At 27.9% G+C, this 17,343-nt stretch overlaps 1 protein-coding gene across 3 annotated transcripts; it reads left to right on the top strand.

The window, feature by feature from the left end:
• The first annotated feature begins 6,690 nt into the window (after nucleotides 1-6,690).
• On the top strand, nucleotides 6,691-10,503 carry LOC108828958 (uncharacterized). 3 transcript variants are annotated; one of them, XM_018602613.2, is made up of 9 exons: nucleotides 6,691-6,859; nucleotides 7,226-7,589; nucleotides 7,683-7,716; nucleotides 8,028-8,243; nucleotides 8,320-8,409; nucleotides 9,707-9,772; nucleotides 9,863-9,954; nucleotides 10,034-10,081; nucleotides 10,216-10,503. In XM_018602613.2, the coding sequence occupies exons 2-9, from the start codon at nucleotides 7,255-7,257 to the stop codon at nucleotides 10,319-10,321; spliced, it is 987 nt and encodes a 328-aa protein (XP_018458115.1). In that variant the 5' UTR covers nucleotides 6,691-6,859; nucleotides 7,226-7,254; the 3' UTR covers nucleotides 10,322-10,503. The 3 variants fall into 3 exon arrangements, with proteins under 3 accessions (XP_018458115.1, XP_056851519.1, XP_018458108.1); XM_056995539.1 differs by lacking the exon at nucleotides 6,691-6,859 and having other exon boundaries at nucleotides 6,937-7,589; nucleotides 9,880-9,954; XM_018602606.2 differs by lacking the exon at nucleotides 6,691-6,859 and having other exon boundaries at nucleotides 6,964-7,589.
• Nucleotides 10,504-17,343: the final 6,840 nt, after the last annotated feature.

Raw genomic sequence — 17,343 nt, 5'->3', positions numbered from 1 at the left:
AACTCAAACAGACATAGACTCTCAATCGAAAAGTGAAAACGAATTAAATTCAATCGGACAAATAAACTGATACAAAATTTCAGATGAAAGATTAAAAGACAGATGGAAGAAGATGAATAAATCAGCTCATACAAATCAATTAGGGAATTAGGGATTTGGTCTTCGAGAATTTGGGAGAAAAGGGAATACATGGGTTGGTAATGTGTTAAACGACGTGTTTTAGTCCAGTAGCATAGATATGTAATATTTGTGTAACTATAAGGGTGAATTTATTTTTGTACTTCAGCCTTAATAGTTTAGATACCAAATTCCATAGCCGGCTAGAAACTCTTTAATAAATATTAGCAGTTAAATAGCTTTGCTAAAAAGTGTAGTAACTTATCATTCAATTATATGAAACATATGTGGCTTGCTATAAATTTCTATATCGATAAAAGAAAATAGTTAGCACTGCTAAAAAGTGTAGTAATTTATCATTCAATTATATGAAACATCTGAGGCTTGCTATAAATTTCTATATCGATAAAAGAAAATAATTAGCTTTGCTAAGAAATATATTAAATTTATGTGCCATATGTTAACCGGCTACATACATTACATAGATGACATATATGAAATGTAGCCGATTGTTATTTTATGTCTTGGATAAAATTTGTTCTGACCATCTCAGTCACCCTCGGTAAAAATGCATTATATTTCATGGAAATATATACATGTATGTAGTCGGCTAACATATACTAACTATGTTAACAATAAAACATGGTGTAATTTTGTAGTTACACATAGGCTCAGAAATGGTTATCTTACGTATCAGTAGATCAGTCAATCAGTCAACTAATTGATGTCACTAACGGTGGATCTAAATAACATATTGTTCTTCATTTTATTTTCTTTTGAAAAAATTGTTCTTCATTTTAAACGTTTGTCTAAATTAAATGCTAAATACACATCCAATATATTTCATAATTTTAATCACACAAAGTAACATTGTTTTTGTTGAAAACCAGTAGATATAATTCACTTTTGCTTGACTACAATAAAACATCTAAGAAAAATCTGTAAAATAAAAAAGAAAACTAGGAAATTCAATAGGGAAGGTTACCATTGTCATTTCGTCAATCACGTTCTCACCACGCGCTCCACTTTTTAATGTTATAGGCAGATCACTAATTTCAACATTCTTTTTGGTTTTTAGGCTAATTGACTCAAATATATATTCATTATCGCGTTAATTTCTTGAAAGCTTTCATATATATACCAGAAATATTTTTAACTATATAATTTTGCAACTAATTTTATTTATGATTAAAAGATATTCTTTTTAGATGATAATATATATATATATATATATATATATACATAGAAATAATTGTTTAATATTTATAAAAGATATTTTTGGATAATAACAAAATATGTACTTGAATTATTTATTATATTAGTTTTAATGAGTTATCTGATTTCATAAAGCTTAAATTCGTTTTTATGTTTGGGTTTTATTATATTAAATCATAATTATTAAATATTTTATAATTACTCATTAATATATGTGTTACTAACTAAAAGACTATGATAATAAATTATTATTTTATTCGTTTGAAAATTTTTACATATTAATTATAATTTTTTGAAAATTTCGTTGTACACATATTTATTAAATAGAAATAAATCTTAAAATTCACTTAATATTTTCGTTTCAATTATATAAAATTAAGAATTATATTTGATTGATATTTAGTTATATACTTTATGTTTACAACTTTATATTTAAAAAAAATCAGATAACAACACAACATACATATAGGAATTATATTTATATTTTAAAATATGTTTAGATTTTGGATATATCTTACTATTATTAATTTTAATCAATTATCTAATCAAATAAATTAATTTTCGTTTCAAATTTTAGCTTAATATATTTGATTCATTAAGGGTAGTATCGATATTAACCCCTTAAATTTTAACGTGAGAGCTCTGTTGCACATATTTCTTATATAGAAATAAATCTTAAAAGTCACTTAATATTTTCTTTTCAATTATATAAAATTAAGAATTTTTTATTGATATTTAGTTATATACTTTATGGTTACAACTTTATATTTAAAAAAAAAACAGATAACAACACAACATACATATAGGAATTATATTTATATTTTAAAATATGTTTATATTTTGGATAATTCTTACTATTATTAATTTTAATCAAATATCTAATCAAATAAATTAATTTTCGTTTTTATTTTTAGCTTAATTATATATTTTATTCATTAAGGGTAGTATCGATATTAACCACTCTAACTTTTAACGTGGGAGCTCCGTTGCGAAAATCACTTCGCAAATAATAGTATAGAAATAAATCTTAAAATTCACTTAATATTTTCGTTTCAATTATATAAAATTAAGAATTATATTTGATTGATATTTAGTTATATACTTTATGTTTACAACTTTATATTTAAAAAAATCAGATAACAACACAACATACATATAGGAATTATATTTATATTTTAAAATATGTTTAGATTTTGGATAAATCTTACTATTATTAATTTTAATCAATTATCTAATCAAATAAATTAATTTTCGTTTCAAATTTTAGCTTAATATATTTGATTCATTAAGGGTAGTATCGATATTAACCCCTTTAAATTTTAACGTGAGAGCTCCGTTGCACATATTTCTTATATAGAAATAAATCTTAAAAGTCACTTAATATTTTCTTTTCAATTATATAAAATTAAGAATTTTTTTATTGATATTTAGTTATATACTTTATGATTACAACTTTATATTTAAAAAAAAAACAGATAACAACACAACATACATATAGGAATTATATTTATATTTTAAAATATGTTTATATTTTGGATAATTCTTACTATTATTAATTTTAATCAAATATCTAATCAAATAAATTAATTTTCGTTTTTATTTTTAGCTTAATTATATATTTTATTCATTAAGGGTAGTATCGATATTAACCACTCTAACTTTTAACGTGGGAGCTCCGTTGCGAAAAATCACTTCGCAAATAATATTATAGATAGATAGATTAATGAATGACATAGAAAACATTTTTAATTTCTCCCATAAAATTAGTCACCGAAATTTGTTTTTGTTTCATTCTTACCCGTAGATTAAGCTACTCTAACCTGTACCAAAAGAATAAAAACAAAAAAGTATTAGTAATCCACAATACTATTAAATAACTAAACATTTAAGTATGAGAACCATATTAATAAAATAAATCATTTATACATTATTAATTATACTATATAGTTTATATATATTATACTAATATATTTTAATTGATCCGCTTCAGTTTAATCGGTTTATATATTAAATCGTATTCATATATCGCGTTTTTTAAAAAATGACATCCATTCGATATATTCGGTACTACCAAATCAAAGCTACTTTTTCTATTTGGTTCGGTTCGGTTTTAATTAGTTCGGTTTTACCAGATTGAACATCCCTAATTCTCATTTATTTCCAATTCGAATATATACTACTATAACCAAAATATTTTAAAAATAGTAATTCATTTATCATATTATAGTTTATGACACCAATTTAATAATTATTAGTTAATTAATTATAATCATTTATTTTGTTAGACTATTTCTAACCAAACTTACCATTATTCTTTAATTAAATTTTACTATTAAAGTAAATAGATTTATTAAAATGTGACATACAAACTTATATATATTATACTCGTGTATTATTATTTCATTCCACACAAAATATAAATGTTAAATGTTTTATTAAAGCATATAAAATTATTTCTCAAATATATGTTAAATAATTTTATAATTAATATTATTCACACACACACACACACACACACATATATATATATATATATATATATATAAAAGTTATCAGAATATAATATTTGTTAATTTGATATTTTCCTCAAAAGTAAACATGAAAGAAATATTTTTGACTTATACATAAACATACTAATTGGTGCTTTAATTTAAAATTAAATTAGTTAAAATGTTAAATGTAATTAAAAATTACTATTTGACGAATATGTTATATAAGATATCATTTTGGTTGGTTTAGTATCCAATCATAATATGAGCAACCAACAAATTATAGAAAATTAAAAATCATTGATCTATCAAAAATGTTATATACTACAAATCGAAAACAAACATCCTATGAATGCATGTCTACGCAACCATTTTACATTTTTGTGCTATGAAGAATTCTATATATTTATTTTATTAAAATAAACACTCGTGCGGGTGCACGAGACCAGTTCTAATATATTAAAAGATAAGTACAAAATATAAATACCCCTTAATTTCATTACTTATTCACAGTAAAATGCCACTAAGAAATTTATCGAGCATATATTTAAGTATGTTTGTCTTTTCTTAATTTAAGTAATATATTTAAGCATCTGAAATATTTTTCTAATTTAAATAATAGATTTCTTTAATTGTACACCAAATCTTATTATTTTTTAAAATGGCTAAAATTTGGTCTTAAATAGATGTTAAACCAATGTGAATGATGGTAGATTTATAACTTGCAATCCCTTAGTATATATTTGAGAAGTGATTTACCACATGTATTCTCTACAATCGTTTTCACAAAAACAATTGTGACGTGGCTATTAAGATTGATGACATGTCATATGGTTAAATATGACATGAACAATTACATTTAATGCTGATTATATTTTTAAAAATCTTTTTAGAATATGACAATAACTCATATATTATATTTAATATTGATTTATATTTTTGGTAAACTTTGTAGAATATGGTAATAACTCATAAATCATCACTAAAATAAATATATTAAAATATGACATTTTGAATTTCGAAATATTATATAATTTTACTTTTATAATTATAAAATTTTTATATCTAAAATTTTCTAAATTTTCTGAATTTAAAAAAAAATTGTAATATCATTAGTTTCTTTTATATATCTACAAATTATATAAATATTATTTAGTTTTAATTTTTGATAACTATACAATTTTATATGATTTTTAGTAATTTTGTACAAGTTGATTTAATATATTTAACCAAATGAAATAAATAATTTTTTATCCAAGATTTTAACTTTTTATATATACACATATATTCTTAAATATAATTTAAAATAAAAAAATTATCTTAATTTTATTCTTAATTAATGATATTTATATTAATTATTGGTCAAAATAATAAAATATATAATATTAATAAATTACATTTTAAAATATAAAATTTAACTTTTAAAAAATTCATCACTACACATGGTGCAGGAAAACACCTAGATTAATAATTGTGATATGACTACTAAAATTGATGATATGTCTTATAGATTAATATGACATGGAAAATTATATTTAATGTTAATTTTTATTTTTGGTAAACTTTTAAAATATGGTAATAACTCATATATTACATTTATTGTTGATTTATATTTTTGGACTTTTTAAAATATGGTAATAACTCATAAATCATCATTAAAATAAATATATTCAATTATGGCATTTCAAATTTCGAAATATCATTTAAATTAAAAATATTTCAAAAATATATACATATTTTTAGAAAATTATAAAAATTAAATCATAAAATCAAATTAAATCGTAAAATCATTAGTTTCTTATATATATCTACAGATTTTATAAATATTGTTTAATTTTAATTTTTGACAATTATGCATTTTTTACATATTTATTTAATATATTTAATTAAAAAAAGAGATATAAAAATCTACCTAAGATTATAATTTTAAATATATACATGCACATTTTTAAATATAATTCAAGATAAACAAAATTGTTTTTATCTTAATTTTAATGTTCAGTTAAATCAAATTTATATTGAAATATTGATAAAAATTTATAATATTAATAAAAAATTAAATAAATTTATATTTATCGATTAAAAATATTTTAAATTTTTTTTACTGCACATGGTGCAGGAAAACACCTAGTACTATATTAGAATGGAAGTAATGTTAAGTTTATAATTTACTAGATTAGGTTCTGCATATTCCCCAAATTTATAATTTATTATTTATAACCTGCAAAAAATAAATTAAACCAGTAAGTGTATATACGAAATTACACCCCGCTAAAAATATTCTATTTGTTTTTTTTTTGTTTTTATGTTATCAAAATTTTTAACTTTTATTTCTATTTGATTTAAATTTATTTTTAGGAAAAATGTCTCAAATATACCTAAAAGTATTTTACACTAAAAACATATAACGAGAATAAATTTTATTAAAAAGGTAAATTAATAAAAGTAAATGACATTTATAAATATAGAACTTATAGTAAATGTTAAAATGAAATTTATTTTTTATTTTTCCGAATAAAATAATGAAACTTTTTTCATAATTCTTTATTATTTCTTTCAAAAAAATCAATAAGGTTTTGTAGAATTATTATTTGAGGCCTGGTATACGTCTTCTTCCCCTTCTTTGCGCCTCCTCTAAGCCTGAGAACCGAATGAAGCTTCGATCCTTAAGGCTCAGTAAAGGATGGCCTAAGGCCCATTAAAGGATTGTAAAGCCTGCAACGGGGACTAACTTCGACGTCGGTCTTCACCTTTCTAGACCCTTTTCTCTTGACCGTTCGATTTGATTACTCGGAAAAATCATCGGTGGAAAAGAAATGATATTAAATTTAAACCGAATAAAATAATAATAAACGTGTGGAGTGGCAAGTGAGAATTACAAGAACAGAAAACCAAATCTCCCACAAACTCTCCAATTAAAATCTTTTAAAAATCATCAGATTCGAAATTCTTCATTACAGAGGAGGAAGAGAGTTCTTCTCATCGTGTTTACTAACAGAATCTAATACCGAAGACAAGAGATCAAAGCTTTATTACAGGTATCATCAGTCTCCTTTTAATGATTCTTGTCTTTTTTTTCTTTTCTTGTTTTTACTTTGTTATTTTTATTTTCTTGTCTCTGGTTAAGTAAAGAATCTGTCTCTTGCTTTGAATGCTAACATCACTCGATCACTAAACTTTTATCTTCTTTCTCCTTTTTCTGATGTTAATGCAAAACCAACTCCGTGATGTCTCATCATGTGTTTCTCGCCTCTGCTTTTTTTTTCTTTTCTCTGTCTACACTTTCCCCAGACATCATGAACTCATCAGCTTAAACAAACTCTAATATCAAGAAAGTTACAGAGACATTTTGATAACGATGAAGAATGTGTTTAGCCGAGTTGATCTTTCGAGTTTCGTAACAGGTTCAACAGAGCATACGTGGCAACCAACGATGTCTGCGGAGACCAACGTCCCAAGCTACTGGCTGAGCTGGAGATTCTTCATCTGCGCGATCTTCGTCTTAACGTCTCTGTTTCTATCTTCTTTCCTTATTTGGAAACACGAAGGACTTAGAAAACGCAAGAAACGTGGAGGTGGTGGTGATGATGATCGAAGAGAAGGAGGAACAGGAGTCGTGTACGATGATGAGAGTTGGAATACTTGTGTCGCAAGGATCCATCCGAACTGGCTTTTAGGGTTTCGAGTTTTCGGTTTTGTTACTCTTCTTGGACTCATCTCTGGTAATGCTATTGCTGATGGAGCTGGCATCTTCATCTTTTACACGCAGTGAGTCTTCCTCTTCCATATTCTCTCATAAGATTTCACATTTGAGGAACGTTCACTTGTACTGAAGGGAGTGTGTTGATTGTTCTTATTCAGATGGACTTTCACATTGGTCACAGTCTACTTCGGGGTATGGCTTTTTCTTATCACCTTTTCATGGCACTCAACATGCTTAAACAATTCATCAGCATCAACGTTTTCTTTGTAGAACCAGCCCTGAGATTTTGGGTTATAGATAATTCAGTAAAGATTTTTTACAATTATTTTATCTTTTTACAAATTTAGAGGCATGTCTATGTAAATTTTTTTTTTTTAAATGGGTATATGGCCGATGTTTTATTTGGCTATACTTAGGACCGCCCCTGTTTCTATGTGTTGTGAAAGTTGATAATTAGATGTACTTCTATGTGGACACTTATATTGGACTTGATTATAATGCAGGTCGCAGCCTTGGTGTCCATAAACAGATTTAGATCTGGTGATAGCTATCAGAATGGAGTCTATACAGTAGATGAAGAGCAAGGGTCGTATAGACCTCCTCCCATTCATGGCGAAAACTCTAATGTGTTTAAAGCTTCTAACGGACACGAAAGACAGAATAGGTCTACACGTCAAGTAGCTTCAACATTGGGTTACATCCATCAGATTCTTTTTCAAGTAAGTGTCAGATGTGTTAAGTTCTTTGTTGTTAAGTTTCTCTCTGTCTCTGAACATGTGTGTTTTGGATTTGTAGACTTGTGCAGGAGCTGTATTGCTTACAGATGGTGTGTTTTGGTTCATCATCTACCCTTTTCTCACATCCAAAGATTTCAATCTCGACTTTGTAAGTTTTAGCTACAAAACTTGTCACACATTTTGTAAGTTCTCTTATATGCTTCATGACCGTGCAAGTGGTGCGGTTAAACAGAATCTGAATATAAAAAAATTAAATGAATATATATATATATATATCTATCTTATTAAAACAGGAACATTACAACTTCTTCTAGGTAGATTTTTAAAGGTGGACCTCATATCTATACTATTAAAGCAGGATCCTATTGGCTTTTTTACTAAAAATACCCCTTTCTTTAATAACATTGCATATTTCATTAAGGGCAATCAAGTAATATTAATAACAAATCTATATTGGATCTTTTTTTTAAATCCAGCCCATTGCCCACATCATCTCTTTTGGGCCATTTGGGCCGATTAACAAATCAGATTCAATTTTTATTTTTTTTGGATTGAGTTCGAGTCGGATCTTTCCGGATCCGGGTGGGTTCGGTTCTCATGCATAAGAATCTGAAAAATAACCAAATAACCAAAATATCTAAAACGGGTTCGGTTATTTATACTCAGAGTAACCAAAGTATCCGATTCAGTTCAATTTTTTGTATCCAAATTACTCAAAAGTAACCAAAAGTAACCAAAAATATCCATTCTATACAGTTTTTTTGGATAAACTTTTATCCAAACTATCATATTTTATCCAAAAATACTCAAAAGTACTAAAAATGACTACTATAGTTAACTTATGATATTAATTTAAAATATTAAAATAATTATAAATATAATTATAACATATATTTTTAGATATATATTCACATTTCGGGTATCTTCGGGTACTCATTTGGTTCTCGGTTCGGATCGGGTTCGGATCGGTTCTTCGGATATAGCAATTTAGAATTTATTCGGATATTTACCCCGGGTCTGATCGGGTTCGGGACCCTGATTTTTGGGTCGGTTTTGGGTTGGTTCTTCGGGTCCGGATATTGTGATTAGGCCTATACTCATTTAAAATGAAACACGATAAAGAAAGATAAAAAGCTTAAGTCTTTTATAAAAAAAAACAAATATATGAAAATATGACATTTATTAAATATTTGTCAATTTAAAAAAAAAATAAAGGAAAATAAACCCGCGCTTTAAAAGCGCGGGTCAAAATCTAGTTATGGTTTAAAACTTTAAAATTGTAGATATATTGCTAAATTTATAGTTTATAATTACAAATATATATAAATAGAGTAAGCTACTTCATTAAATCATTAAATATACTGTTAATATTTTCTTAACACGATTTAAAATAATTTCAGACAGCATTGTATATGCTTAACTCTAACCAAACATTTATACTGCAGTTCATTGTGATTATGCACTCGGTCAACGCTGTTTTCCTCCTTGGCGAAACTTTCTTGAACTCTCTGGTTAGTCTGCATGCTTTCTTTACTCTTGACATAATAACATGATGATGGCTATAGTGGTGATGACTTTGATAATGATTTCTTTGTATGCAGCGGTTCCCATTGTTCAGGATATCATACTTTGTGGTATGGACCGGAGTATTCGTGCTATTCCAATGGATTGTTCATGCTTGTGTCTCCTTCTGGTAACAGTCATGGTTATTTCCTCCTTTACATGATTCTATGAACAGATTAGTATAACATATGTGTTATCTGTTTGTGCAGGTGGCCATACCCATTCTTGGACTTGTCATCATCCTACGCCCCTTTATGGTACGCTACACAAACTCATCGCCCCATTACTTTTATAACAACCTGTACCACCAAAGAATAGAGATCAAACTCAACTTCTGATGTAGACAATGATTCTTGATTTTGAATGGACTCAATGGTTTAATTGATGGCAGGTATGCCGCCGTTGGGTTGATGCATGTACCGTGCTTTGGAGTCTTTGCTTTGATCGTGAAGTTGAAATACATGTGGCTTTCAAAATGTTTCTCAGAAGAACCATAGTAACAAATAGCATATATATACCCGTATGGCTGGTTATATTCTTTAACAGAGTTCAAAGAGAACTTATACACACTCTCATGTACAGATACTGGTTCTTTCCTGCCTTCTGTATCAATTTTTTTTTGTAAATGACATTCAAAATTCCTTTCCAAGGAACATATAAATCACTTAGACAGTCACCATGATTATTGTTATGATAGCCCGATGAACATGACCATTTTCTTTCTAGCATTTTTTTTCCTCAAAATCTGGATTGTCCAGTAGTTTTTTTTTCTTTTCCATCTATTGTTTTTATTAAGAGACTAAACCCAAACTATATAGTACACCATTAACCAAGGCCCAACAACAAATGGGCAACCGAAAAGAAAACAAATGGATTATGAGCCCAACCCATTAACAGAACCGCCCCACTAGCTTTACTCCCATCGCCACGTAGGCCCACGTGTTGAGATCCCCGCAGCACCGAAACACGCGTCATCCAGTCACATCAACGTGACCCAATCACCAAGACACCACCAGAGAAGACGAAACCGCTGCTGGTTTCGCCGGAACACACCGGAATCATAGCCACCTCCACCAAACTTTCCGGCTGGACTCATTTCAAGGAGAGCTTCATTGGACCTGTCCCGTGATCTTATCTCGAGCCACCGGAAACACCATTAACTACTCAAACCACACCCGTCGTTGTCCCCTTCACCACCTGAGCCGTCGACAGAAATCTACAAAACTACTGAGCCAAGATCCCATCCGCGATTCAGACCTTCTAGCTAGGCCTGAGATTTTTACCCATATCCATTTATCCGAACCGAGACCGACCCGAAATTGACCGGTTCGGTTTGGTTTGGGTAAGCCCAAATTTATCCGATGGATCAAATTATATTTAACCATGGATATCGGGTCGGTTTGGGTATTTACCCGAAATCCAATGGGTACCCGATTTAAACCGAATTCTATATAAAAAAACATAAATATGTGTCTCATGAGGGTCGAACCTGAGTTGTTTAGGGTGGAGTCTCAAGAGTAATACCACTAGACTAGTTCAATTTCTCTGTACTTATATATATATTAGTAGTATATATACGATTTTCATTTATTTTCATAAAAAAAAAATAAAAATACAATTAATAAAATAAAAAATATTTCGGATATTGAGTATGATTTTTGGTAAAATTTAACTGAACCGAATGTTACCGATTTTTTCTGGGTTATACATGGTTACTTTCATCAAAAATCCGAACCGACCTGGAACCGGTCGATATCGAACTGAAACCGAACCGTAAGTCTTCCAAGTACTCATTGGATATGATTTCTAAATAACCGAAATATCCGGACCCGAACGGGTACTATCCGAAACCGAACCGAATACCCAAAATCCCAGGCCTACTTCTAGCGAACAAGGAGAGGCACACATCCACTGGAGCCGATTTAAACATCACAAATAAAAGTCGATCGCCTAAACCGAAAGAGAAGGTAAAAGGCGCCGAAGTCAAAGCCGGACGATCCCAAGAATTCTGTCGCCGGAAGCTGGAGAAACGTCGGATTCATCATCGTCGGAGACACAAGACCCGATTGACATCGCGGCTAAGAACCCGCCGACGTCGGTCGGATTATCAAATTGCTATTTGATCTCTAGAGAGAAGAATGAGCGAATAGAGAGACCATTTTCTTTCTAGCATATCTTCGTCATAACAAGATTCTCTACAAGATTCTCTTAATTTTATCAGTAATAGTGGACCGGATTTGAAAGGGAGACACCACAAGTTCCACAAATCCATTTTCAATTAAAAAAACGAATAATATTATATCCCGCTAAGCTAATTAATCATATCTTGTCGTTTTCTCCTATTTAATTGTATTTATATTATTGTATAGTGTGACTTTTATTTTCAAACTTCTTTTTTTGCTAAACTTTATTTCCAAATTCAAAAGAAGCATCAGGAACTGAAATCCCTGAGAAAACATATCTTATTTAGATTAGAACAAAACTTTATATTCGTATCCAAAAATGGCGAAGAAGATAACATTTTCGATCATTTTTGTCGTTGACCCGATTCTTCATACGCATGGTCAAACATCTTATGTACACATTATAACCATTTTGTTTCAAAAGAGCATTTAAACGAAGAGAAGAAAATAAAAAAACAAAATTCATGGTTTAGTGGACAAAATTATAAACTAAATATCTTCGTACTAATTATATAACATAATATTCGTATTTGGTAGTAATTGTAACTTGTAAGTGATTTTAAGAATGCTAATTCTAAAAAAAAGTGATTTTAAGAAGATAGACTTCAGCCAAGCATTTAAGCTTGGGCCAAATTAACCGGAACCGAAAACCAAACTTTACCGAACCGAAATTATTCGATCCAAAACCGAACTAGAAAACATAATAATTGATTAGTTCCTATCTTAAAAATATTGCGGGTATCCGGATCTAATCGGAACTGAATTGATAACCGAAAATGGATATTTTTGGGTACCCAAAATATAATACATATTTAAAAATATTACTTTTATTTAGATTTTAAACAACTAAAATATTTAAATTATGTTATAAATCCAAAAAATATTTAGTTATATTTGAATCAAATACTAGAATATTCAGGTTTCATAGTTATAATTTTAAAATTAAACAATATTTTTTAAACTTTAACGTTTTTTTAAAAAACTAAGTATTTCAAGTATTTTTTTGGTAATTTATATACTTTTTATTTGGGTAATTCGAATAGATTGGTTACTTTTGAGTATTTTTGAGTAGATTGAATACAAAAGTAACCAGAACCGAATTGGACCCGATAATTTTTGGGTACTTACCAGCTCATGACATAATTATCCGATCTGAATCGAAATCGAAACGATTTTTGAGCAGTTCCTGTTTGGTCACCTGAAATCCAAAACCGAAAACCCCAAAACCTGAATTAACCGAATCTAAACTGAATACCTAGACCCACAAGCATTAAACACCGTGGTAATGTTAACAGAGTTACTGGAACAATTACTGTATATACTAATTTTTAGTCAAAAAACAGTTACATACTACTACGAAATAAATGGTTTATGTTATGTATACGTAGTGCTTATACATTTTAAAAAAAATCTTAAAACTGCTTCTTTTTGCTTTTGTCATCTAAATCTAATCTATTAATTTAGGGATTATCTACTATTTGAAGTTCTCATTTAAATTTTGGACTCTTTCATAGTTGTTGCTAGAATATATCATGTCTCCTATACAATGCAACATACCAACTTAAATTAAACCAAATATTAACCAACATAGATTAGTTAAACCTAACCAGTAACACTTTTATAATATTTTTGGTTAATCTCTTAATATAATTAGATCATATAAAACTGAACCACTCTTAAATCAACGAGTTCCATATCATTCCAGACATAAGAGAAAAAATATCCGACTCATTTACAACGTAAGCATACAAAGACCATGTATGCTTATGCTCATTGATCTTCCAAAAACCAAATAATTGTGGCATAGACCAACATAGGCTCATGTTCGTATCACTAACTTTATTTCCATATATTTACTATTCACCTACATCATATCACAACATACACAGTTATGCAAGAACATGATTTTTTTTTGTTCAAACAACCAAATAATGGTGGCATATGGTCAGTAGATTTTTAAAATATGTTTTTTTATATATTACATTTTACGAGACTATATGTATAAGTTTTTTTTTTTGAAAAAGGGCATAACTATGTGTATAACTTAAAAGGTAAAATGTGTGACAAGACAAATTATTATACAAAAAATGAAAGAAGATTAAATACAAACTAACAACAAGTAAAACACAAATTATAACACTATTAAATTCTATATATATTTAATAAAATATTATATATATGTCTAATATGTATATATATATATATATAAATATTACACAAAATATATAATATTATATACACATATTATATATACCATATATTATTAATTGAAATTTGACAAATCAATTTCCGCCCGTTAGGGCGGGTCCTAATCTAGTTTTTATTAAACTGAAACAGACAAATTGACGGAGTAAAAATATTTGCCCAAAAATAAGAATTAATAGAAAAAGATTAGATTTATCGTTTAAAAATTATGAACTGAAAGGTTTAACTTTCTAATTATTAAAAAAAAACACTATAATAAAGCACGCACAAAGTTGTCGGCTCTAGGCTGTTTCAATTTTCAGTTTTAACTAGATTATCATCCGCGCTTTGGAAGCGCGGAATATTTTACGATGAAAATTTTCACTAATAACTTAACAAATATTTTGGTAATTTTTAAAGAGTGTATTTAAAATATTTTTGCATTTAAATCAGTGTTTCTAAATTCAACCCGATTGTGATTATACCGGTTAATCCGGAGATCTGATAATTCAATTATACCGGTGTATTTAATTTAAAAACTTACAAAATAAATGTTAGGTCCAACAGAATGTTTCTGTTTTAATAAGATAGATTTGAAATCAAAATTTTATTCACATGGTTCTAAGAAAATAATCATAGGTCTCAAGACTCTCAACTAGCCAGAATTTTTCCCCAACCCTTGGCCATCGGTTACTTATCTACAGTTCGTTTTACTTATTTAATTGTTACTACGATTTTATCGGGATATTTCGAATTGCCGGGAGGGAAAACCCCCTCGAAAGAGTGATATATGTCATCAAGTTATTTGGGTGATGTGTTAAAATTTGAGTTGCTAAACTAATCGTAACACTAATTATATTATATATATTTTCAACTAATCGTGTATACGCCAATGCCATAAAAATAATGTTCAGCATTTGGGAAAAGATTGAAAACCATTTCCAAACTTTTTTTTGCTTTTTGTGATAAAAAGCAGCTGAAATGTACGATCTCTGTTTTTCTGTATGCAACCATTCTTAGTTTAATTTCCATAAATTATAGTTTATGCATTGACTAAAATAACGTGTATCACTTTTTTGTCAACTTTTTTTTTGTCAACCAGCTTTTTTGCTTATTTTAAACATGATGTTTATGATTTGCGAGCTGAGCAATACGGTTACAGCCAATGGAAAAAGTCAGATAATACTTGCACTTTTGGAATAATAGTTAGGTTTCCACCGTCAAATGTGCCATGACCAAAAGGCTAGGCTTATCTTGTAAATATAGTAACTAGATTAGGACCCGCCCTAAAGGGCGGAAATTGATTTGTCAAATTTCAATTAATAATATATAGTATATATAATATGTGTATATAATATTATATATATATTTTGTGTAACATTTATATATATATATATATTAGACATATATATAATATTTTATTAAATATATATAGAATTTAATAGTATTATAATTTGTGTTGTACTTGTTATTAGTTTGTATTTAATCTTCTTTCATTTTTAGTATAATAATTTGCCTTGTCACACTATTTACTTTTTAACTTATACACATAGTTATGTCATTTTTCAAAAAAAAAACTTATACACATAGTCTCGTAAAATGTAATATATAAAAAAACATATTTAAAAAATCTACTGACCATATGCCACCATTATTTAGTTGTTTGAACAAAAAAAAATCATGTTCTTGCATAACTGTGTATGTTGTGATATGATGTAGGTGAATAGTAAATATATGGAAGTAAAGTTAGTGATACGAACATGAGCCTATGTTGGTCTATGCCACAATTATTTGGTTTTTGGAAGATCAATGAGTATAAACATACACGGTCTTTGTATGCTTACGTTGTAAATGAATCGGATATTTTTTCTCTTATGTCTGGAATGATATGGAACTCGTTGATTTAAGAGTGGTTCAGTTTTATATGATCTAATTATATTAAGAGATAAACCAAAAATATTATAAAAGTGTTATTGGTTAGGTTTAACTAATCTATGTTGGTTAAGATTTGGTTTAATTTAAGTTGGTAGGTTGCATTGTATAAGAGGCATGATATATTCTAACAACAACCATGAAAGAGTCCAAAATTTAAATGAAAACTTTAAATAGTAGATAATCCCTAAATTAATAGATTAGATATCTAATCTATAGTCAGAACCGAAGATAAACAAAATGGTGCCACGTTAATGAAGAAAGATTTTATCTTTGGTAAGCTTTGACCTTTGCTAATTAAATAAAACTAAACTTTCCATAAATGTATCTTTTGATCTCACCCGCACAGTTGGAGCTCGATACACTCTTGTCTTTGACACAACTCAAAAACATTATTTAAAGTTTTAGATTTTTCTTCTACATGTACTATTCATTTATTTCATTTTTATGTTTTATTTATTTTAATTATAAGCCAACAATTTGTGGTAATAGTATCAGCGACATAGTTATTCGTGTTAATTTTAAAACTCTAACGTTCCATCTAAATTTGTACTGGATGAACAGAGGTGCATAACCGAATTCATAAACAATATAGTATATCCTTTTTGAATTAAACGAAAATATTAATTAACACAACAAAAAATTTGGCTCAAAAATAAAAAGTTACCATGGTAAGTTTTTTTGCGTGTATTTCAATGGTATTCGTGATGTTTTAGGACTATTTTCTAAGGTTTTTATTATAATTACAATTTAATATGAGCGATTTCCGTAGTGTCGTAGTTTTTACTACTATTATTAGTAAGAATAGAAGAAGAAATATAACACAGCAAGCCCTTTTTCAAAAAAAAAAATATGAACAATACTTAGGTTCACCCCTAGGGTGAACTTATGAATTCACCTCTTTCCTTGTTCTAATGAAGTTACCATATATAAATTAATGACACATAAATGAATAAATAAATAAATAATAAACTTTTAAAATACTAAAATAGCTAAAAAAAATAATACGAAAATTTTAACCAAACCTTAAATCATAAATTTTAAATCCTAAATCTAAACACAAACCTTAAATCATAAATTTTAAATCCTAAATCTAAACACAAACCCTAAACCCAAATTTTAAACTCAAACCCTAAACTCTAAACCATAAACCCAAACCTATACCCTAAATTTAAATTATATACCCTAAATCCTAAACCCTAAACCCAAACCTATACCCT

Source organism: Raphanus sativus, chromosome 2 (genome assembly GCF_000801105.2).
Source record: "Raphanus sativus cultivar WK10039 chromosome 2, ASM80110v3, whole genome shotgun sequence".
NCBI classification, from domain to species: Eukaryota; Viridiplantae; Streptophyta; class Magnoliopsida; order Brassicales; family Brassicaceae; genus Raphanus; species Raphanus sativus.
Note: the sequence above shows the minus strand (reverse complement) of the source record. Positions and strands in the feature narration are given on the sequence as shown.